General features: G+C 41.3%; 1 protein-coding gene across 1 annotated transcript in view; it reads right to left on the bottom strand.

Moving 5' to 3' along the window:
- Window positions 1-1,556: 1,556 nt before the first annotated feature.
- LOC134402239 (gamma-aminobutyric acid receptor subunit pi-like) overlaps window positions 1,557-24,700 on the bottom strand; it is a 46,463-nt gene continuing 23,319 nt past the window's right edge. The window contains exons 6-9 of the mRNA XM_063131604.1: window positions 20,419-20,556; window positions 11,260-11,412; window positions 7,133-7,326; window positions 1,557-1,865 (exon numbers count right to left, since the gene is read on the bottom strand). Coding sequence (XP_062987674.1) covers window positions 1,557-1,865; window positions 7,133-7,326; window positions 11,260-11,412; window positions 20,419-20,556 — 794 coding nt within the window. The remainder of the gene's footprint in view (window positions 1,866-7,132; window positions 7,327-11,259; window positions 11,413-20,418; window positions 20,557-24,700) is intronic.

The raw sequence follows: 24,700 nt of genomic DNA, 5'->3' as shown, positions 1-24,700 counted from the left end.
ACCTACAGTATTAAAATCAATATTCTGTTAGAGAAAAGATGCACACCTAAGTTTTTCCCTTAGGAAAAACACCGATTTCTGAGTAAACTTATTTGCAGGCTGTGGGAAAATGCTATGTATATTGTTGATTTTCTAGTTGGGGCCTGGATCAGGCAAATTCAATTTTATCTGGGAGACTCTGGCTCGGAGTTCTAGCTAGGGATAGGGGGCAGTTGGAAAATGACAGTGGAAGTTAACTGAAAGTTGTCAGTTTGGCAGTTGGTGGAATTAGAGAAAGTCTGCTGATTGGTGTGTGGTGTGTGAGAGAAGGAGTAGGAAAAACTGAGAAGGGGAAATAGCTGATGCCTGAATATTATGCTAGTCCTTATTTATTTATTTATTTATTATATTTCTATACCGCCCAATAGCCAGAGCTCTCTTCCCTATGTGGTAACTGTACACTGGTAATAAAAATCTGGAATAGGGAGCAGGTGGTTGTGTTATGCTGGGAGGTTTCCCTGTGTTAAGGTCTTACTAAAAGGAAGTTACATAAGCAAACCTTAAAACCAGATAAACTGACCAAGTAACCAGTAGTACAACAGGAGGAGCTTTGGTGTCAGAGGAATAATGTACCAAAGAGTTGGTTGTGAATAAATTTGCTTCAGGTGGAGGTTTAGGGAATTTGACCTGAGATGATAATGATGATAATAATAAGGCTTTTATCAGCCGCAGTGTCACGTGTAAGCAAGCATGCTTTTAAAACCCCATTATTCTCTCATGTAAGTATCCCTTTAATTAAACAAACCTGTTAAATAGTTTCTATTTAGTGTTGGTGCCTACCTCACACCGAAGCCTCTTGTAACAAACTACAAGGAGGTTTTAAAGTATTCTAAGATTGTGAAATGTAAACATTGCTTAAAATAAGGTACCCCTTAGGTGGGGTCATTTTCTGCAGAGGTGGTGGACTTAGCACTGGGATGCCCACATACCCTCCTCCCCCATACAGGCTTACAAAGAATTCTCTACCACATTGTTTGCATTCATATTTTCAAAGTAGTGATTTATGCTCTTCACTGAAAACATTTAATTGGCACTGATAAAGAGTTTCGTTACATAATATTCTTCAGGCCCTATGCATTATTGACAATGCCAAAGGGAATACGATATTGAATCTAACTGGGGGATGGGGGTGAGATAAAACCTTCTGGGTTTTATTTTTAAACATATTAACCATAGCCCAGACTAGTGTTATATACCTCTCATTGTACAAAGTTTTACAAGTAGATTTTTAAAAAGTGTTGTGCCATTCAGTAAACATTACAAACCAAGATTAACATGCGTGCTAAAAATTAGGTCCATTTAAAAAAATACAGTCATTGAACATATGACCAACAACAGATTTTATACTACAGTAGTCTTACAAATGAAAAATATTTTAACCAGAAATTCAACAGAAATATACTCAATAAAATGACAGTTCTCTTTTGATATCCTAATGCAGTGCAAAATAAAAGCTTTTCTCTTGACAAAAATCTTTTCACTTGCTATACCCATATATTTGCATGAGTTTTAGAAGCTTAAAAATACAAATAATACACCCAGTAAAAAACATTTATTATGATAAATGATAATGGGAAAGAAAGACGTGCATAATTGTCTATGTGATACGGATTTTTAACATGGAAGCAGTCAAATATACAGAAGAGTCTTTTCATCACTGCCATTGGTGAGTGGCACTTGCTGTGTTTACTTTTTTCATCTTTTCTTCCACTAGAGGTTTTGGTGACTTTGTCCGAGTCAGCCTTGTTAATCTTATCAGCTTTGCAACTGTTGGCAATTGCTGACAGGACTCCATTGATTTCCTCTTCAGCCTCTTCATCCTCCTCCTGGTAAGAAACACAGTTGGAGAGAGCCACTTTTGTCATAAATCCCATCACAAATGTACTATAAACACAAAGTTTCTCCTTGCAATTCACTTAAGTAACAGGTAAGTTATATAACAGGAGAAGGTTGCACAACCCTCCAAGTACAAGCCAACATGAAGTTAAGACTTGGTTCAGACAGTCAGCAACCCCCAAACACGTGGAGCATGTGGGGTTTCAAGTGACTCACAACATAGCAGGGACTGAACAGAAGGACAAATTTTTATAAATGACTGCCTCTGTATGGAACACCCATACTTGTGGCTCACACAATTGTGTGATCACAGCAGCTCAAAAACCACAAGCTGATGTACTCACCTCACCAGCCTTCAAATTAACTTCTATCTGCTGCTTGAATTTCTTGGAGCCCCCTAGAAATTCTTACTTCGCCTGCCTGCTTGTTTCGCATACTTTATGTAAACCATCACTTTGTGAATGCACAACCCCAGCACATTTGAACATGGGAAATCAGGGTTCAAATCTAAACTCAGCCACGAAGCAAACTAGATTGCCATGGGCAAGTCTCTCTCTCAGGCCTCATCTACACCAAGCAGGATATTGCACTATGAAAGCAGTATATAAAAGGCAGGAGCCACACCAAGCAAGATGTAGTGGTATGAAAGTGGTATATGGTACGTGTCAATGGGCCCCAATAGTTGTCAGTGGACTCCAATACCGCTATAAAGCAGTAATGTGGTTCCTGTTCTCCCCCTAACCTACCTAACCACAGTAATCTCAAGTAGTGCAATGCCATGTAAATAATAAAACCACCATTCTTTATTTCCACTATAGCTCTGAATTTTCTTTACTCCGTTGGATTGATGTTTTGGTTTTCAATATTTCATTGGTTGTTTCCTGCACTGGGCTGATCCCAGGACTATGGTCCCTATAGTCTTCTATCCTACTCAATAGAAGTAGGATACTTCTATTGAGACTACTATGGCTTATTTAAGCCAAGTGGGCTGTGCCATGTGCCAGCAGCCATTTTGAATAGTCAAAGCCCAGCTGCAGTTTGTCTTGTGATGTCATGATAATCTGGGTGGCAGGGGTTGTGCAAGGGTTAAACAACCCTCACAGCAGCAGATCGTGTTGAATATTCAAATCCTACCCAGAACGTGCTGCAGCCCAGCTGTTTTAATCATGTAAACCTGTTCCTTCTTAACAATTGTGAGTGGGTTCATGATTTCATTGAAGCTACACTCTCTGACCTGTAAACATCTCCCAACTAATCACAGATGTTTGTGGGGGCTGGCTGCAGGTAGGTACTCAATGGAAAGATAAACAAACAAAAGCCTAATACCCTAACCCTGCATACATTTCATGGTGTGAACTCAGTGCTATTTATTATAACCTTGTTGGTGTGCGGAGGATCACTAATAAATTTAATATAAATTTGATTCCACTGAAAAATGGGACATCTATATATCCCTGACGCTGCAGTGGCGGCTCCTCCTCCTCCCTCCATCGGTCAGCTGGGAGACTTGGCTGAACTAATGCGAGAGGTCTCAAGAAATTTTGAGCAAGTCTCACAGCCAGGAATCCCATCGCTGGGGCAGAAAGTGGGAGCCGCTGACTGAGAGAGGGAGGAGGCACTGCTGGTGGGTGGCTGCAAGCTGTTGGCTGGTTGGCCAAGCAGGCAGGCAGCTAGGGAGTGAGTGGCCAGCCAAGCAGCGGTGGGCCCTTCGGGTGGGAAGGGTGGAACAATTTGCCACTCTTCCCATCCTACTCCACCTGCTGCACTCGCATCCTGCGGCTTCATTATTGGGCCGGCCCTGTTCACGAAGCTCTTGGTTACAGCAAATATGTTTAGGTTCTGGATGCCAGATCTGCACTCAGATCACTACACTGCACTTTACTCACTAACATTCTCAACATGCAGGATAAGAAAAGAAAGAAAGAAAGAAAGAAAGAAAGAAAGAAAGAAAGAAAGAAAGAAAGATCGGCTTCACTTGCGATCTTCCATTACAACACAATGATTACAGTGACATTCCTTTGAAAATGCAGAAAGCTGAGAAAAGAAACCGTACTATTCCAACATTCTCATTCATTATAAAGGGAAACAGTACAAGTTATCATCTATAGATGGGCTTGTGTGCAATTTTCAGTTTACGTATCGACTTTTCAATGGTAAAAAATTGTACTAAACAGCAGGCTTATGGCACAGCAGGAAAGGATGCTGCACACATATTATTTTTCTTCTGCAGCTTTCTGAAAGTTGTTTGCAGGTGGCTGGTGCTTTATCAGATTGCTTTTAGCTCCTTGATGTTCCTTAAGAGAGAACTAAACAGTGTGTGAAAAATCCAGCATCTGGCATGGCATGGATCAGCCTATCGTTTGTATGTTACAATATCTTCTGCAAGGGAGCTTAACAAGATGTGTTTCGAGCACAAGTTTACCGACCCTATTGCCCTAGTGAAGAGAAGGAAGAGAATCTATAATAGAACTACAAATACCTATCTGCTTTACAAAAAAATCTGGAATATCAGGGGGCATTTAAAGGACTGCTGAGAGGCTCTGCGAGAGAAGAAAATTAAACTCTTTCAGATTATGAAAATCAACCTTGCCTATCAAGAGGGAGATCAACTTTTGAGTCAGTTTTGCAATAGTAATGCTATTAGCTCTGCTCTCAGTTCCTGCTCTTAAGGAGAGAATAGCAAGCAGATGGCAATAAAAAATGGGATATAAAAATCAGTTTCAGGATCTATGGAAAGCAACTGTACAACAGCTGAAACCTACAGGAAAATGGCATCTGCTCCTGCTTCTTGCTTCTATTAATGGATGTGTCTGTTCAAATTCAACAGCCCACGGGATGGAGGAAAGATGTTGTTTTTGTGGGAAAGCTATACGTGTGCAAGATGTTCAATACTTCCTACTAGAGAGTGCCAGAACATCTAGCAGGTCTGGGAATTCTTGTGCAAATACATTTTTAAAAAGGTTTATTAAGGATCCGCTGTATAAAAGCAGTGGGGATGTAAAACTTGTTTCCTCATATAAACTTTGACCATTCTTCTCTTTCTGTCACACTATGGTAATCTGGATGATCCGGGTTAATGTTTTCTCAGCAATTAAAATATATGGCCTTAGGTTTATCCTGGGATCGTCCCAGAGTCATTCCTGTTCATGTAAATGACACACAGGGGATCCCGGGAGCAGGCAGGGACGACCCTGGGACGATCCCGGGATAAACCTTAGGTCTAGCTAAGGCCTATGTCTCAAGCCAGGTCCCTAAAACATTTGGAAGTTTACTCACTTTTGGATTAAATACTGACTTCTATTTCTTTCATTCTCTCTCTCTCTCTCTCTCTCTCTCTGTGTCTGTCTGTGTCTTTTAAACTTCCTTCTTTTGTTATGGATAATAAGGGCATTGCAAAATTGTGTAATGTCTCATACTGATGCTGAAGTGCTTATGATATCATACCATGAAGAATGCTGTTAAAAGAATAACCAGTAGCAGCATGCTGCATATGCAAGCATGTCAGGGCCTTCCAAACTTTGTCAACTACATATCTCTCAGTGAACATCCGAAACAGCAGCAGAGCGGATGTATGTCTGCAAACATACTGTGAACTTATGGTGAGTAGCTCTGGCCAACAGCATATGCACAGCACTTGTCTACCATGTGTGCTTGATTACAGACATGTGTATCCTCTAGATTAGGAGTGGGAAATCTGTGGCAATGTCGGTGAACTGCAACTGCCATCATTCCAGATAATTGACCATGCTGGCTGGGGCTGATGGGAGGTGGAGTCAAATGACATCCAGAGGGCCACAGGCTCCCTGCCCTTGCTCTACAAGTCTCATGGTGTTCGCCAGGAGGCATGTAGTTGGCAAGAGGTAAACATGACTTTGCATGCGGCAAAGTCAACCAATTCAGATTGTAGGTGGGAAATGGCATTCTTCATTGCTGTCCTACAAGCAACACCCCCCGCCCCCACACACAACCATATAATATATGTAAGGGACAGTTCAGAACTAGTATGCCCCAATCCACACTCTGAAATGACACAGTTTACCATTCTGTTGCCCAAGATCCATGAGCTCCTGGGGAAAAAAACCCATCAGAAACACACTCCAATCAGGGCATGAGGCAATATTAAAAATCCATCTAAAAAGGACTGTTTTTGCTGTCTTTCAGAAAGCTGAGAGGAAAGGGGCTAGACAGACTTCTCAATGGGGTGTGCATGGCCAAGGAGGCACTGCCCTGTCTGCCCAACGATTTATTCTCAGAGAGTGGTGGGACATGGAGCAGAATGTTCCCTGAAGATCTCAGCAAATAGGAAGAATCACATGGGAGCAAGTAGGCTTTTAGCTCCGTGACCCCAAACCTTATAGGGTTTTAGAGTAAGGAGCATCACATTGAATCGGGTTTGGAAGCAAAGTGGGAACTAATCTACATTTTGTTCAGAATAAAATGCACCAAATAACAGCCCTCCTGCCACAGTTTTGCAGCAGCATTATGTACCAACTGTAGTTTCCAAACATTCCTCACAGGCAGCCCCATGTGGAGGGCATTGCAGTAGTCCAGCCAGGATGTAACCAAGGGATGTGTGACCGTGCTCAGATTTGCCTTCTCCAGGGAAAGCCTCCACTGTTGCAGCCAAAGAACTTCTAGCCACAGCTGCAACTGGCTACCAAAGAGCAATGCAGGGCCCAGAAGCATTTCCAGACTGATGCTAGACCCAAAGCAAATGCTACTTTAAAGACATGGGTAGCAGCTATGTCTTTTCCCCCCCTTTTTTTACTCTGAAACAATTTGAGAAACTATCCTGGGCACCACCACAAAATGGCTGCCATGGGAGGTGTGGCAAAAGTAACCCGCCCCAAAGACTATTTATTCCTTTATTACATTTCTATACTGCCCAATAGCCAAAGTCGTGTACAAGGCAGAGGTGGGGTCTGTACCCCAACACACTAAACAATTTCTTTGAACCCACAATGTTCAGCACTAAGTGAAACCTATTTCACAGCAATTCCAGCTGCTGGTTAGAAACTGTATTTTTTAAAAAGGGTAAAGTGGAAGGGGTAGTATGTCGGAGGGCACCAAGAAAGGTGTCTGGGGACGTAATAGGTCCTAGTCTTTCAGAAGTAGAGCTACATCAGATTAGGAATATTGGGGTAAACAGCTGCTCAACATTTGAATCTAGAGGTGCCCTCACAGCACAAAGCACAACCGACACAATGGTTGAAGAGGAGACTGAAGAAGTTGGTAGATGAAGGAATTAAACAAATACCTTTGTGAGTTTTTTCATACCAGATCGATTAAGGGTACAGAAATGAGCCACAGCATACTCCAATAAAGCGCCAAAGATGAAACTAAAGCAAATACCCAGGTAGACATCAATTGCCTTGATGAAGCAATTAGCATTAGGAAGTGATGTCCTGGCTCCCATCATAAGCGTTGTCATGGTGAGTACTGTTGTAACACCTAGAAAAAAATGAGAAACCAGAGATAACTATGCAAGACTGTCAACAATATCATATCCAGCTGCCTTTGAGTACCAGCTGTTCTGTATCTCCTCATTTATGAGTCTTTGCACCTCTCATGCCAATCTACCTCTCTTTTGAATAAAATGCAAAGTAGTTTAGAATTTGAAGAACTTGGATGACTAGAAATGAAGAATATTTTTGGCAATGTGTTCTTTTCAACATGGTAAGGACTACAGAAGACTATGGGTGGCTTCACACATCACTTTAAGCCATGGTGGCTTATTAACCATGCACAGTAGCTTATTTTGACTACTGTCACACAATTGGACAAATAAGCTACTGTGCCTAGTTTATTTCTTTTTTCCCATCACCGCTTCTCCCTCTGCAGTTCTCCCATCTGGGCAAGCAGGTATCCCAGCTTCCTTTGCAGTGGAAACCATATCCCACTGTTTCTCAAACTGCCACTACAGCATTTGCCTGTCTCTGACTGGCCCGATTCACACTATATGCTGCTTCTTCTGTCACCTGTCTCTGCTGGCTCTCCACCGTTCTCTACATGGTGTCAATCCTTTGCCTCTTCCCTGGATCCCCACCGCCCCACCCACCCTGCATCAACCCAATTCCTAAGGCCTTCCTTCCTGCTCTTGTGCCCCCTCCCACTGCCACCCTGTTTTCAAAGGAGCTGTCTGCATGGTGCCGGGTTGGTGCCGCTCTGCCACCAAACCCCACACTATTGCTGGTGCATAGCGGCGGCAAGTTGTCCTTATGAGGGGAAGCAGCATGGGCTTTCCGGCAGCCATCAGGCTCACCAGGCCCACCCCCTCCCCCTCCGTGGCTGCCAGCGACCAATAGGAGGTCGCCTTCCACCTGGGAATGCTCCTAGAGTGGCCCCAAGCAAGGACAGACCAGCAGAAGAGCCTGGCTGACCTTGCTTTAGCTAGAAAAGTCGGGGTAAGTCCCTGACTTTTCAGCCGCACATCTTCGCCTTTTTGCCCTGGGGTGGCTTCGAATCTGCACCTGCATCATCTAGCCAACACAGTGTGGATTCGGAGCCACCCCAGGGCAAAGACGATGTCAAGACAGCCCCCAAGTCCTTCCCTTATATCCAGCTGTGTGCACAAAAAAGGGGGTCCCTAAACCCTTGTGAGTTTGCAGGAATGGGGCAAAATATTATACACAAGTGGAGAGGCACCCAACACACAGCTAAAACCCTGCATGGCTATGACATCCCTGCGAAACGTGAGGATTGTACCACATGTGAAAGTCTTGGGGAGGCGCACAGATGAAAGACACTTTGGCAGTTTGCAGAGCGCTTCTCCAAAGGCTTCAAGAGGATAGTGAGGAGTACCATATATGTTATAAAAATTTTTTTGCCTGAGATAAATGTCTGCAAGTCCTTATCAAGCCTACTGTTTCTTGGGAAAGCTGAATGGACTCACCCTGACAAATTATGTGCACTGAGATTTCTGTAAGGCTGTGGCTGGTACATTCCATAATTGGTCACTTTTTATGCAGTCTGCAAAGTTTGCTCTTCTAGTTAGCTGCTTGCTTGTGTGAAACAACCCACACAGAAAGGGAAAGTTTCATTCTAAAGGGGTTTCCTTGGCTTCGTTAGAATTACCCATGGGTCTGCTTCAGAGATGTGACTACAATGCGGGTTCTTGTTGGCAACTAATTTGCAATGATAACATGCAAGCTTTTGCTACTTTTCTTGGTGCTCTTTTTTTTTAAGCAATGGTTTTAAAAATCATTCTGAGCTTTTAACTATGTATGGTGTTGTTAATATAAGCAAAGGCCACTGCACCGAGGTTGCAACTGCTTACAAGAAAAGTAGCTGCTTAGGATCTGAAAGTCTTCCTTCTCACAACTATCCCTACAGGCATGAAAGAGTGGGAATGGCTTGAAGCACTGTTTTACTCATCACGCCTCTTCCAGGATCGAGGAAGGGCTCCAGGCAAAACACAGGAGGAGAAATAGCTCTTTTTCTGAGTGAAGGCATCACACTGCCATATTGCTGCTGGCTGATTTTTTTAAAAAAATCTTCCAAGGTTCAGTGGAAAGAACCCGTTAACTCACAAATTACAAATACACCCCGCTCAAGGTGGGAAATCACACTTTCCGCAGACAAGGAGCTACTCATACTCCTTTTAGTATCAGATTTTTGTCCCTGACTGAGAGACAAAGGCCTAATCTACACTTGCAGGCCTTCCGTGACTCGGTGGGGAGAATCTCGGGCTTTCCAGCTTCTGGGATTGTCCCCAGGGTCCAAACGCCAGCGCGGCATCCCAGAAGAGAAGAGGGACATTCTGGTGTGGCGTTTTGTTTGTTTATTGCTTTAAAGCAGCCTTCCTCAACCTGGGGCTCTCCAGATGTGTTGGACTGCACCTCCCAGAATGCCCCAGCCAGTCGGCTGGGGCATTCTGGGAGTTGTAGTCCAACACATCTGGAGCGCCCCAGGTTGAGGAAGGCTGCTTTAAAAGAATGGAGACGTTGCACAATTGCGCAACCCTGGGCCAAAAGTAAGGGCGTTGTTGTCGTTTTTTAAAAAAGATAACCTTGAAATTCGGTGGCAAAAAGTGCCAAGAGCCATCACTGGGATGGCGAAAATGCTCACCCCCGATGGGCACGCCCCCGCAGAGCCCCATGCCCATTTGGTGAGCCCTGCTACTCGCGGGGAGGAGAGAGGACCTGGGAGTGAGCAGCACACCACCCATGGATCTCGGGGTTGTCCCTGGACCGCGGGAAAAATTGGGATAATTGCAGTGGCATTTATCCCGGGACAACTGAGAGGATCAGCTGTGGGTCATTTGGATGCACAAGGACAACCTCGAGTTGACCCCGAGATAAATGGCTGGTATAGACACTGCCATTGATGAGGGATGGAACACTGCTACAAGCTGCTCCCATCTGTTGAGGTAGTTTTGAGGGGGAGATGTTCCAGATTCGAAATAGCCAGTGTCTTCTCATATGAGCTTTCGTAACAGGTAGCTGGGTTGTTAGGGTAAGCACATGTTTTTCATATAAATTCTCAGATTTAATTCCCAGTCTCTCCAGTTAAGGACGCAATCTTATGGTTGCTTAGACAGAAAAAAGCCTTACAAACTCCCAGCATTCTCCAAAAAGCCATGCTGGCTGGAGAATGCCGGGAACTGTAGAACTTCGTTTTGTCTAAACATGTATAGGATTGCTTCCTAAATTATCTTCAATAGCAGGGCTGCAAAATCTATCAAGACTCTGGAGATCTAACTGCGAATTAAAGTAGAACTTGCTTATTTATATGAACCATTCGTCTGCATCAATCTGTTTCTTTATGTTTTCTTCTTATTTTTAAGATGCCATCTTTCCCACTTTTCCTTGAGATATCTTACTGAGCTTTATTTTTATGATTAATGGGTAGGACGGTTTAATATATGTCTATGGCCCCATCTTCTTTTTCAGGTAGTTTATGTCTGTATTGAAATGTCTGCTGCCTACAAGACTCCTTACGGCTCCCTAGCACATAATATACAATGACAAGAATCCAAAATATCTACTGCAAGGGGGAACCCAGAAAAGGAATGACATTGAACGCTAGCCCTTTTCAGGCATTCATTATGAAATATGTGAAGGGACTTTCAAGCATGAGTGGGCAAGTTTCTGATGCTGTTTTAATTTGTGTTTAATTTTATGTTCATTTTGTATTTTTTAAAATATATTTTATGGTTTTAATCCCTCCCACCCCACAATATACTGCCCAGAGAATTTACTGTTAATTGGTGGTATAAAAATCATGCAAATAAGAGATATTTTAAAATATGGTAATATCCTCATCCTCATCCTAATAGACAGTAATAATAACAACAATGCTGTAAATAAGTAAGTAAGTATGACATATTAAGATCCCTTTTGTGTGTAGATGTATATGTGTGTTTATTTTATTTTATTTTCTCACCTATGCAGATTCTGGCTGGAACTGATGACTGGCTTATCCAGAATGACACCCAGGACAGAACAACCAGTAAGCTGGATGGTACATATGTCTCAAGGATGAAATACAGTATGTTCCTCTTGAGCTCAAAATAGAAGACTAACTTTGGATAGCGTCCTGTGTAACAAAATGAAAGGAACATGCAACAAGCCATTTAGCGGAAAGCATTTTGACAGCACAACTTAAAGACTTTCTTCTTTATGTGCAAGTTTAATTATTTTTAAGCTTAAAATGCTTGTAACAAACTTTGCCAACTTATGAGTTCAGCAGTCATACCAATATATCATTTTCAGTTGGGGGCTGGAGACGCAGCGCTGTTAACACTTTTGGGATTAGTGCAGCTGGTTGATTTGGACATTATTTTAAAACAGCCTTCCTCAGTCTGGCGCTCTCCAGATATTTTGGACCATGACTCCTAGAATTCCTACCCATTGGTCATACTGGCAGGGGCTGATGGGAATTGAAGTCCAAAACAACTGGAAAACATGAGATTGGGGAAGGCTGTTTTAAAATAATGTCCAAATCAACTAGCTGGGCTAATCTCAAAAAATGTAAATAGCACTGCATCTCAAACCCCCAAATGAAAATTATACATATGGCATGACTGCTGAACTGGTAAATTGGCAATGTTTTGCTAAAAGTATTTTCAGCTTAAAAATAATTAAACTTGCACATAAAGAAGAAACTCGTTTAAAAACAGCGACAACCCTGCCCTGGTCTCAAAGTGGTTTACAAACAAGAACAAAATAAAATTTACCGAAGTTGCAACACAGAAGCCTCAGAAAATCACAAAACTATAACCATAAATATAACAACAAACTCATAACAAGAACACAACAGACATCCGTCACAATCTCTAGAAGGCCAGATCAAATGGATAGGGCTTATCCAAAGCCCCCAATCCAGCAATTCACGTTGTGTTCGTGCAAGGGATATTGCCAGCACAACAGGGCTTTTAACTTTGTTTTTGTTAACATCACTTAGAGCTCCTTCAGACGGGGAGGGGGGCATCATGTTCCCTTACCGTTGGCTCTGAAGCTGCAATTACATGGAGGAAGAGAGCACGAAGAAAAGCGACCATTTGGCCCATTCAGTTTAGTGGGACAGCACCCTCTAGTGGGCGTTTTATAGCAAAACCTCTCCTACACACGGCAGGAAATTGTGACAAATAACGTTATAGCTCAGAAGAGTCGTGTTTAATGAAGATTTTTTTATAATGAAAGAAATGGCAGAAGATGTAGGAGATGAGTAGGAAACGCACAGGAGGAACACAGCGTTGTTAGTCATGGGCATGTTTTAAAACGCTCATCTGAAGAAACTCTTACTCTCCCATGTCTCATATTCAGGAACTGGTTCCAGTGTTGTAGTACAGAGTAGGAGCCAGAGATGGGGAATTGCTGCTTAGGAAGAGAGTTTAAACCCCTTGCATATGGAAATCTTTCCATGTACTTCTCTGCATGAAGTTCCAAATGACGAAAGTCAAGGGGAAGAGATTGGCCTTTCTATTCATCCTCAAAGTTGGAAACTTGTATCAGAAAAGGCATGCTGGCTTGTAAAAACTAATACGACTGACTACAATACTTAGCGGGGGGGGGGGCACAGGGTCAATACAGCCACACAGCTATTTTGTAAAAAGGCTTTGGCACAAGCTGTTCTTGCTTTATTTAAATGGATGTCCCATTTGCCACTTTTAATCCTGTGCTCTGACAGCTACAAATGCTAAATATAAATACATTTTAAGAACAGGAGTTGACAACAATATCTCTACAAAAGTGGGGATTTATGTATCGTTTATGTGACCACGCAGCCTGTTTGATATGGACATTACTATCAGAAAACCCTAAAGAACTCTCAAGGATCTCTTATTATAATTTTGGCTTAGCTTAGTAGTCAGCATTAATTGTGGTCACCCCAACCACCACCACCACCCATGTTTCCCCAAGACCTTTGGCATGTAGAGTGGTCTGAGAGGCAAGGGCTTCTTTCAGTTGGGCTGGGAGTGCAGAGACAGTACGAAATGGACTTCTGCTGCTGCGAAGAGATTCCTGCTATCAATAATCTGAGTGCTAGTCCTTCTGTAGCCAAAATGGTACCACCCACACACAAGAGGAAGGTATATGTAGGGTCACGAGAACTCAAAGGTTTACAGAAGCACAAAGAATCTGGAGAAAATAAACACTAGAGAAGGATGGGGAGAGACCCCAACCCACTGAAGGCTAAAAATGCCCAGGGGCCACAGAATGCTGGCTTGCTGTGGAGGGGGTGGGAAGAAGGAAGTGGCTGGTAAGAGGAAATGGAATGGTGCGGAGTGGCTGGACTCCACACCAGACCATCTTGTTGCAAGCCCCACTTATTTCTTACAATCCTCAAATGGTGGTGCAAAATGGATTTGCGTGCTGCTAGGCGTCCTCCTTGCCAGATAGCCTGGGGCTTTCGTACCAGAGGATTTGCTTATTAGGATTTATTATTTAGTTGTGAAATTTACTGCCTGCTTTTCATGATAAAATAATCCCAAAGTGGATTATTACTACTAGATTAGATTCCAATTCACTGGTTTTTAAGGTTAAATGACCGTGATGGGAGACAGGGAATAATAAATATGTAGTCTGTCTGCCCAACAAAGAGCAATTAGGAATGGAAAGAGAAATGTGGTGTGAAAGCATTAAATATATTTTTTCTAGGGCATCTTTACTATTAATAGTAAGTTAGAACAGGAGTTCTTTCCTTTCCCCTTATATAAACAGTGGATATTCCACTTAGTATACTGCTATCTAGTAGTATTTGTTTACGTACAGACTATATTTTGTTTATTATGTATTTACCGATTACAGATGTATTTGCATAGTTTTATGTGATTTGTATAATTGTACTGAACTGTTTTTCCTGACGTTTCTTATCTTCTCTGTCTGGTAGTATTAGCATTTTCTTTTTTGTAACATAGCTTCAGCTAGTGGTCTCTCTCTTTCTCAAAGACGCACACAAACATGCTAATTGCTTATATAATAATTAAGTGGCAATAGCCTATGGCTAACAATACAAGTAAACTATATTAAATAATTTACCTTCCTGGGATTTGTATGTCCCATTTCTCATCCCATTTGTGAACTTTAAATAAAATGCTGTATGTCAGCATTTATAGAAGATGCACTTTTCTTATGCCACAAAATTCCAAAGAGAGGTGTGTGGGCAGCCTCAAAAAAGAGCATTCCATTTCCTGTCTTGAAATATGTATACAACAACTCTCCTTAGCTGTCATTATGGTTGTAGATCCTTCATAAAGTACACCACTGTGTGTTACACTTGTTATCGTCTAGTGCCTTCAAAGACATTGCCGTAAGCATGTGGTGGTCTTGATGTGAAGAAGATATCACTTAATTTTAATAAGTACTTTCAAGGTTGCTGAGTACAGATTTTATGAGCTATGGTAGGTATTCAACATGACTATTTCTTGTTGCTTATAGTGAACTATATTTGAAAGGAAGGTTGGTAATCCTTGTAAGTAAACTATTTGGGATTTAGTCTCTACCAGACTTTAAATCTATACCAAGGTTCTGTTCTGGGATCTCCTCTGAAATGCACAGTTCTCGAAACATAACCCCTTTAGCAAGATCCAGCAGGCCTGCTTTCAGGCATCGGCAGGCACCATCATGCTGTCAAAGACTGCCCAAGTTCTCAGTAGAGTCTATCGCCAACCCAAAATGCTGTCTACAGCTGCCAAACCAGTGGTTCTCTCCGCATAGGATAGCTGCTGGATTTCTTTTGCCCAATACTGAAGCCTGGGTAGCAGTGGCTGGTGTCCACTAGTTTAATCCTCCCACAATGCCTTAGAGTTCTGACACAGCGATGCTTTGGAGCAATGCTACATTGGAGCCCCAAAGGCACCATGGGAAAATTAAACTGGCAAACACTTACCGGCAATGCTTAGCAATTAGGCAAGTTTAGTTTTGCTTTGATTTAGCATTTAAACTCCAACAAATAGGGGTATCACATTGCCATTCAATAGTTTTTTTTCTCTGGATCTCTCTTTCTCATTTGTTGCACGGAACTTTGGTAAAGTTAATTCCACATTTCCCATGACTTTGGTGCAAATGACAGAAAACAAAATAACCTCTCCTAATGTTTTTATGGATAACTTCTGAACCCCTGCAAAATTCTCACCTTTGGGCACCCCTATGTTTCCTAAGGTTCCCATGTACATTGGCCAAAAAACACATTGCATAACCAACAGAAACCTTTTAAAATTATCAGAATCAAAATGGCCACTAGAACAAACAAACAAACAAAATGCCTGTCATCTATTTGGATGAATTTTAGCATGATTTGTCCCCTTAACTGGAGATTGGGGATGGGGAGGATTGCATCCCTGCAATTTTTTTCTCATTTTGAAAAGAACTTTTAAAACGTTACTGTGAATTGAAATTTGGCCATGGAAATCACTGAGAAACTATTCAAAACAAATCAAAATTGAAGTGAAGCAACCACTCAAATCAGGCTCACAATGAAGCAAAGGGTTGAAATGAGCTAACAAAACAAATCAAGCCACCACGTGTAGCAATGAAACAATATTTTTATGCTCCTGGCTATATTTCACTTGTTATTAGAAAATAGTATTCCATTTAAATTAGAACAATGGGTTCCCTCTGTGCTTTTCTAGTGATGTTTAGATGTTCTTTCCCTGAAACAGGAGAAGTAAACATGTATTTTATTTTCTGATGGATAAATATGCCCTCCCTTCTCTCTGGGCAGAGCAGCAATATGGAATTATTAGCATTCTTTGAGCATAATGGCTAGCTGAGAACAGAAGCCATGAGGGAAGCAAGCAGATGTTCGTTATATAAGAAGCATGAAGCCTGCTAATGTAGCTCTGTATTTTTAATACCTATTTCTGGGCATTTGATGTTTTAATGCGAGTTAATATGAAATCACCTCTCATAATATTTCCTTTTCCAATATTCACCATCTCTCATAATGTTTCCTTTCATAATAATGCCCTGAAAGAGAGTGAGAGCAAGAGAGCTGTATGTTCTTTGAAATAAAATCCACAGAAGTGAATTCTTGAGTCCTGAAGTACAAATTCAATAGCGGCGCTGGAAGTCCTTATGTAAAAGAAGCTCCTACTAATGTCTTGTGCAGAAGAGAAAATCTGCATAGCGTCAACAAGAAAAACATTAAGAAAATAATTCTTTAGAGCATTAAGTATATCTGACAGTTCTTCTGACCTTTAGGAGACCCAGAAGCATCTCTAGAGTAGTGATGCAGGAGGCCACATGCCTATAGAGATATTTCCTCTTCTCTATCCTCTAGCACATTGAGGTATGCAACCAGGAACATACCCTGGCAGCCTTACACTGTGCTGATCAGGCTTTGCACAAATATCACATTTTTATGACATTTGTGCTTGGGTGTTTGCCATCTTCCACTATTATGTTTAAGGTACCCTTCAGTTACTTTCTGATAGTTTCTCCCTCACCATCAGGAACTAGTTTACAAGTAGGCTCACTTCCAGATACCTATTTATTTACTGAAAAGATTTTAAAGCCGACTTCCAGAGTATATTGCCCTCACAAGGCAGCATACAGAAAATCCATGACAAAATAAAGCATATAAAACCACCAAATTAAAACCACATTGCACTTCCTTAAAAATAAGCAATAATAATTAATCAGGAGTACAGCAATTAATCAAACGTAAATTGAAATAAGTAGTCTCATGAGTCCTCTTAAATTCCTGGAGGACAAGTGGGCCCACCATCAAAAAGGCCCTGTTCCTTGTACTTTTCAACATGACATCACCTACTGAGAGCAAGGCTGCAGTCATTGATTTTAAAGCTAAGGCAGGTTCATATGAATGCAGGCAGGCTTTCAAATAACCAAGTCCAGAACTCTTTAGGGCTTTAAAGACCAGAACCAGTACTTTAAATGGAGTTCAGAAACAAATAGGTAGCTGGGTTAGCCCGTCTATAATCGAGCAGTATCCAGTGATGTCATTCCACTAACGCAAATTATGTTTTGCTAGCGTAAGGGACCTCTAGCACAACACTAATAGTGTCAGCTTGCCCAGTGGGATTCCATGGAAAACTCCTTGTGCAAGCTAATACTATTTGCACTGTGCTAGAGGTCCATTACAATAGCACAATGTAACCCACTTTAGCGGAATGACATTGTTGGATGCTGCCCTTGGTGTACTATGTTCCAACTACCTGGACCCTATAAACATTCTAGAGAGAATTATGACGACAACCAATTGGTATAGCTACTGAGAAGGAAGATATATGAACAGAGAATCTGTTAGAAAAAGATTATCAGTACCACCCAAATTTGTTTTGGGTGGTTTAGTTTGGAGGTTGTTATCTTCCAAACTGGGATGCCTGATGCTACGAGAATGACTTGTTACCACTGTGCCAACATCCCTGAAGCGTCTCCTACCATCTTTATATTGTGATGTGTACCTACAAGCCTGAGTTTTTACATTTGATCCTATGATTACATAGTTGCCTGTCATATTTGCTTTATTTTTAGAATGCATGTTTTTTTTATTCTTGAATACAAAATATAAAGGAATAACTTATTTTCTTTAAAAAGTCAGATGACAAACAGTAAAACTGACATCTTAAAAACAAATTAAACAGCATTCTGCAAATAAATGCTTGTTGACTTAAAAAGAATACTTGATTAAAATGTGTTAAGTTTTGCTTCTAGTCAATTACTTGCATAAGTATACACAAACCAACAACCGTAATGATTAAAATCAGAATATAAAGAGATTGCTTAGAAAAACAAAAGGAACATTGTTTTCCAACACATTTTTATAACGATTACATACTTTCCTTTGCTATCAATATTTACTACATTACAATACAGCCATATGCTTTACTGGTAATATGAGCCTTTACAAAATAAATTCTAAAGTTTAACACTCCCTTGCTAGGTCCATTTGTAAATAAAAGGCTTGTACAATATACTGCTGAAATTTAAAATATAGTTTCTTAAGTGCTTTGCTGTAAAAAAAACTAAAGGTCGTGTCAGCACTCCACCAAGTTCCTTCTATGAGATGAAGATATTTTTAGGCCTGGTTCGGATATAACACTAATCTGTAGTTTAGTACTATGCAAATGAACCTGCTCAAGCCTTAAGCTCAAGAGGGAGCTGGACAACTATCTGTCAGGGATGCTTTAGGGTGGATTCCTGCATTGAGCAGGGGGTTGGACTCGATGGCCTTGTAGGCCCCTTCCAACTCTGCTATTCTATGACTCTATGAAGTGCTCCCCAACCCCGGTTCTCCTCTGCTGCAAGCCAGGAAAAATGGGGCTAGAATCATTCACTTTTTGGTTTAAAATGTCAACAGTTTGTCATTGTATCTGAATCAGGAACTGAAGTTAGTTTAAACTAGGGTTTATTGGAACAAGCCAGGATCAGAAAAAAATGATCTTGGCTTGTTCCAATAAACCCGAGTTTAAACTATCCCTTGCCTTTGTCAAATGTAGTAACAAACTGCATTTAGTTTAAAATTGGGACCTGATCTTGTGGCTGTGCCAGAGGACAAAAAGGGTACAGGGGCTCATGAGTCCAAGGCTTGCTCAGGTTTATTCACATATCTGAACCACTCCTTATTTAAAAGTGCAAATTTTTCAGTATCCCTACAAATCTAATCCTATCTTTATACCACACATTCCTCACTTAAGCTAGATAGATATATGCTCTCCAGATAGCTTCGGAATAAAATACTGATCAAAGCTATTAGTCTCTTCTCAGTAGGAGAACTGTGTCATATAAGAGATGCAGTAGCTGTCCCATATGTACTGCTTTGACCTTTAAGATGTGGATCAAAGAAGCTACTGGTGGTTCCATCATCTGTTAGACTGGTGGACTCTGCAAAGAGGACATTCTCGGTGGAGGTCTCTAGGTTATGGAAACAGCTGCTTGCCAATTACTGCCTATTTCAAGATTCAGGCATTTTAAAGAAACCTTAAAATATGTCAATTCTGACAGGCTTTTGAGGTCTAACTTATTTAATTGACATTATTTAGTTTTATTGGTTGTTATATTTCATTTTATTTGGATAGCCTTTGCCTTGACAGTTTTGTATGAATATTCTTTGCTTTACGAATTTTGTATTGATATTCCCTGAATAATAAAAAATAATATACTACTAGCATAGCAGTTTAGAAATTTTGGTAAAAATAAATCTCTCATGTCAACGGTCAAGGTCCTGTTCACAACCAAGTTCATCTGAGATACAAGGAGTTTTTAAGCCTTTCTGACATCATTACAATGCATCAAAGTTACTCACACTGTGCATGGGCCTCAATTTTTAAAACAACTGGAATTTGAGGCTTCATTGCTAGACCTAGCCATCCTAAGAAATGCTAAAATGACACCTAAAATGTCTTCTGAGCATCAAAACATTCTCTGCTCTCATTGTCTCAAATGGTATTTGCTCTTCCAGCCTTTTTGTTTTTTAAAGTTTCTGCAAGAAAAAGGTTATCAAAAAATTCCCATTCTGCAAACTGTTTATACAAATATCAATTGCTACAGCAGAGCAAACCCATTATGGGAACTAGATATTCTAATTCATTTTTGTTGTCTTATATTTCTTAAAGACAATGATAAATTAATACAGCTAATCTGAAGATATATCCTGCTAATCTCTCTTACTGGAATATTTATTCATCTATATAATGCCTTATTTATTATTTATTATTTATTTATTGCATTTCTATAGCGGCCAATAGCCAAAGCTCTCTGGATGGTTCACAAAAATTAAAACCATCAAGTACAATTCGAGGTATAAAACAAACCACAATATAAAAGTACAACCAGGATAAAACCGAGCAGCAATGCAGAGATTTATACAGATTTAAAATGCAGATTTAAAACCGCAAACTTAAAAGACTTTCTTCCATGACCTCGAAATGGCATACACAGAGTTTCTGGGCAGTCTCCTATCCAGCTACTGACCAGACCCAGACCTACTTGCTGGCCGCTACATTGTGTGCTTTCAGACCATGCCCCAACAGTTTTACTATAAGCAACCACAAAACAAACAGAATAAGAAGAGCGAGTCCTTGGCAGGGCTTCTTAGAGTGAAAGACCACTGATAGGGTTTGTTTCAGAAATTATTTACCTGTTTCATAGACAGCTTCAGATACAGAGGTATAGTAGTCTTCTACTGTGTATTGTGCCAATCGAAGGGTATCCAAGCCTTTGACAGAGTCATTTCCTCTTGTCCAATAAAACATGACATCATTAATGTTATAACCCCCTGCATTTGGACAGGGACAGAAAAAGAGATTTTAGTAAATGCAGAAAATTAGTTTGATGTGTCTACACAGTACATGTCTTATATACACTGACAAAGTTCCCATTCTCTTCACCTGGGCCGTAGCTAGACCTAAGGTTTATCCGAGGATCATCCCAGGTTCGTCCCTGCCTGAGCGCTGGATGCCCTGTATGGCACTTAGATGAACGGGTTTGACCCCAGGACAATCCTGGGATAAACCTTAGGTCTAGCTATGGCCTTGGTTTACTGGTTGCCCAGAGAGTCCAAGATTTGGACTGTATTACATGCTTAAATAAGAGGGAAATAAAATTAAGAGGCAGATTGGAGACTAAGGTATCGCAAGTGGAGGCTACTGCTTGCAGAATGGGACGTCTGCATCCTCTCCTCTCCCAGCCTTGCGCACCCTCCAGATCTGCTGTAGAGTCCCCAATGCTGGATCCATCCTTAAGTACTTTGTACTTTTACAGAGCTACACAACATGGATTGTTGTGGCTACAGGCTGACCATTCCTTTCCTAGAAAGACTGCATGACATGAGGCCAGAGAGAGTTACCTCAGGCCACACACACACCCTGTCATCGGAACTATGGCCTCCCTGTGTGGGATTTATATACTGGAGATGGTGTGCTATGGCTAGGTGCTGAGTTACAATATATCCTATGCTCTGACATGGTGCTGTGGAGGTGGGGGAGACTGTCAACGTGGGAGCAGCTCACTGAAGTCTCATCAATGGTGTTGTGCCATAGTCTGAAGTAGTCTCGAATATAACCAAACCATGTTTCCGCATCCCGCCCGTGACACTGCCACATTTTGGCCATTCCGCCGCTGAATCTTTGTCAGAACAACTGCACTACTGGAGCGTTCTGTTGGTGGATCTGGGCAGTTCCTCTAGCAAATTTTTCCTGGTGGCCGTGAATCTTAAGTTCCACCGGCACAGCAAGGCTACATCAAATCCTACAGACCCTCGGTGAACAGATCTTGAGTATAGGTTTGCTCTGTTACTCACTTAGTAAAGTGAAGAACAGGAAGGCTCCAATGCTAGAGTTGCAAGTAGTAAGTATGCCATGACAGTTCATACTGTTAAGAGCCAAATGACTGTGTGGCATGTAGTTGAGACGTGTCATTTGTTTTACTCTAGTGTAAATGTCCATGGCCCAATTCGCATTTTGGGAGGGGAGGATTAAACCTTCAGAGACACATGGAGGGGGAAAAAAGCTTCCACTGTGATTAACAGATAATTTTATCCTTTTGTCAACCACCCAGCCCCCATGAGGAGGGGGAGATTTTAGGAAGCAAATGTGGTGAAGGTTTAAACCTCCCCTCCTAGTGTGCAGTGGTCTCAATCCAAATCTAGCACGCTTACACTAGAGTAATGCAAAAGACAAGCCTCAGCTACACACTATGTGGTTAGTGTAATGTGTGGTTTGACAGGAGTCTTTTGGTCTGCTGTCCACTCATTGATGGATTTAGATTTTTTTTTCCCCTTCGGAAAAGTCTGCAAAGCAATTGATGGAGCTTTCACGGGCCTGTACATTTTTCTTAGCTCAGTGTACAATCAATGAACAAAGCATATACAAAAAAGCTTGCTACACAGTAGAGGCTGAAGACAGATAGAGATGTATAAAATGTTGTGTTTTTTACACACACACACACACACACACACACACACACACACACACACAAATATTAGCTTATTTTCCAGCTATGTTAATATTTTTGTGTGATGAAATTTTCATAAAAATCTGGAAATTTCAAAAATGATTCAGAAGTCTATGAAATCCATGTGACTCATGGGGAAAACCAGTCCATTGTGAAATCTGGGAGGGGGGGGGAACAGTCCATTGTGAAATCCAAACCTGAAGTAATTTGGATGCATTGCAGAGTTCTCAGACATCCCTACTCTGAAATACTTCCCACTGAAAGCTATCCATTTTCTTGACTACAAAGGAGGTCTTTTTGTTGTAGCAACATATTATAATATAGTCCAATCTTTGCACATTTTCCCCTTAACTTATACAAATATCTGCTGTGACAAGTGTTAATCATGAACATGCATCTCAATACTGCTCCTTAGTGCCCTGCAGTGAGCACTGCTGTCTGCAGTACAATGACTTTAAGCTATTTTAAACATCAGTGTAAAAGTGCCACATCAAGCAGATTATAAAATGCTTCAGATTCCCTCACCCCGACTGTGCAAATCGGCAAAGGAGAAAAATACATTTGAAGCTTTTGAAAAGGAAAAAGAGTGCTTCTCATCCTTTTGCTTCTAAAATAAACGTATTTTGTTTTCTAAAGAACAAAGACAAGCAGAATAATGAGTGAATTTAAGGATATTCTCCTGTGAAAATTAATTCAGGATGATAGTCCTATTAATTCTCTTTTTGACTACCAAGCAATTTCAAACACACACACACACACACAAAGGGCATGTTTACACAGGGTGATATCCCAGGGATTGTCCCTGTGTGTCCACATGATGCACAGGGGATCCCAGGAGCAGGGAGGGATGAGCCCTGCATTTCCCCGGGATATTGCCCTACACATTTTTCCCTGTAATACTAGGATGATCCCAAGGTCGTGGAACGTGTAGGCAGCTGTTCCAGTTTGTCTCGGCTCCTCGCAAGTAAACGCGAGGAATTGGGAACTGGGCATGGAGCTCTTCAGGAGCTCCGTGCCCATCAGGGGTGGGGGTGGGGTGGGGAGAGTGGGATGATGATGATGATGATGATGATGATAATGATGATTTAAAAAAACTTTCACTGTGTGATGGAGTGCTCGTGTGCTCATTTTCAGTAAAAGAAACCACACACACAAAATGGCGGGCGCAATGTCCTCTTCCTCCCAGGACGTTGCACGCCACGTGTGGACTAAGGGGGAGGGTCTCATGATCATAAAATTGCAAGATCCTCCCCCCTCCCTCCTGGAACACCAGGAGGTCTAGACACACACGCACGCACGCACGCACGCACACACAGAGGGAGAGAAGATGATAACCAAAGAGTTGGCTACATGTGAAAGGTATTCCTTATTCCCAGCTTCACCCCTCCCCTCACTGTCTTATTGGTCCTTGTGGGGCTGCCAAATCACAACAATGCAGTGGTGGGAGGAATTACAACAGGCCAAACTCCCTTTCTATGCACATCTGACAGTCACAGCAGGTCTGTTCTGAACTATACTCAAGACCTATCAAGCTCATGCCCTGTGACTCTTTGGCACCTTCTCTCACTGGCTCTTTCTTGCCTCAGTTTCCCATCTCCTCTGCTCATTTCCTCAATCCTGAAAATAAAGAGGTTTATTTTTTTTAAAAAAAAGTTCTGGGTATAATTTCTTAGCTTACAGAATTTGGCTATTTAACCAGGAAAAAGTCCGAAATACTTAAGCCATCCCTTCCTTCACCTTCCTGTTTCTCTGTTCATTTGGTAACTGCTTCCCTCTTGGTTCCCTGCCCATTTCCCTCCCACAGAGCTACTTCCATATACAATACCCATGTTCTTTTTTTTTAATTCCAGGCTATACTGACAGCTTCCCTTTCCTGACTGAAGGTATTCCGGCAGCTTTGATCTCTGAGCATTTGGAATGTCCATGAACATTCTGTGTCATCACACCAGCTCAGCCAATTGGTTTCAGAAGCTTCCCTACCCTAAGATCAATGTGCTAATAAATACTGGAATGAAGAAGGTTGAAGAATCCAAAAGAGGCCATGAAAATATTCCTTTCAGCTGAAATCATGTATTCACTCACATCCAATGAAATTGATTTGAGTTTACTTCAATAGTAAATCCCAGTTTTAAGATCTTAGTGCTAAACATATATTCTATGGGGAAAGAGCTATTGTGTTCCTACTCTGAAATATTCCTATTTATCTGAAATAAGCAGACATTAAAAATGTAGCACATGGTATTAGGACAATGTGAAGTTCTATGAAATTTCCATTGAAAATTGGATTTAGTGCTGCCATTTTAGAAATCAGCTCTCATAACCATTATTATCGCATTCTGCAAATGACAGGAAAGCTTGTCATGGTGTTTCCCAAACCTTTTATAATCTGCTTCTTATTAAGCGTTACTTGGCAATATTACTTGCTTTCCTCCAAATGTGCACATTATTTCCAGTTAATCTTTGTGATG

Source organism: Elgaria multicarinata, chromosome 8 (assembly GCF_023053635.1).
Source record: "Elgaria multicarinata webbii isolate HBS135686 ecotype San Diego chromosome 8, rElgMul1.1.pri, whole genome shotgun sequence".
NCBI classification, from domain to species: Eukaryota; Metazoa; Chordata; class Lepidosauria; order Squamata; family Anguidae; genus Elgaria; species Elgaria multicarinata.
Note: the sequence above shows the minus strand (reverse complement) of the source record. Positions and strands in the feature narration are given on the sequence as shown.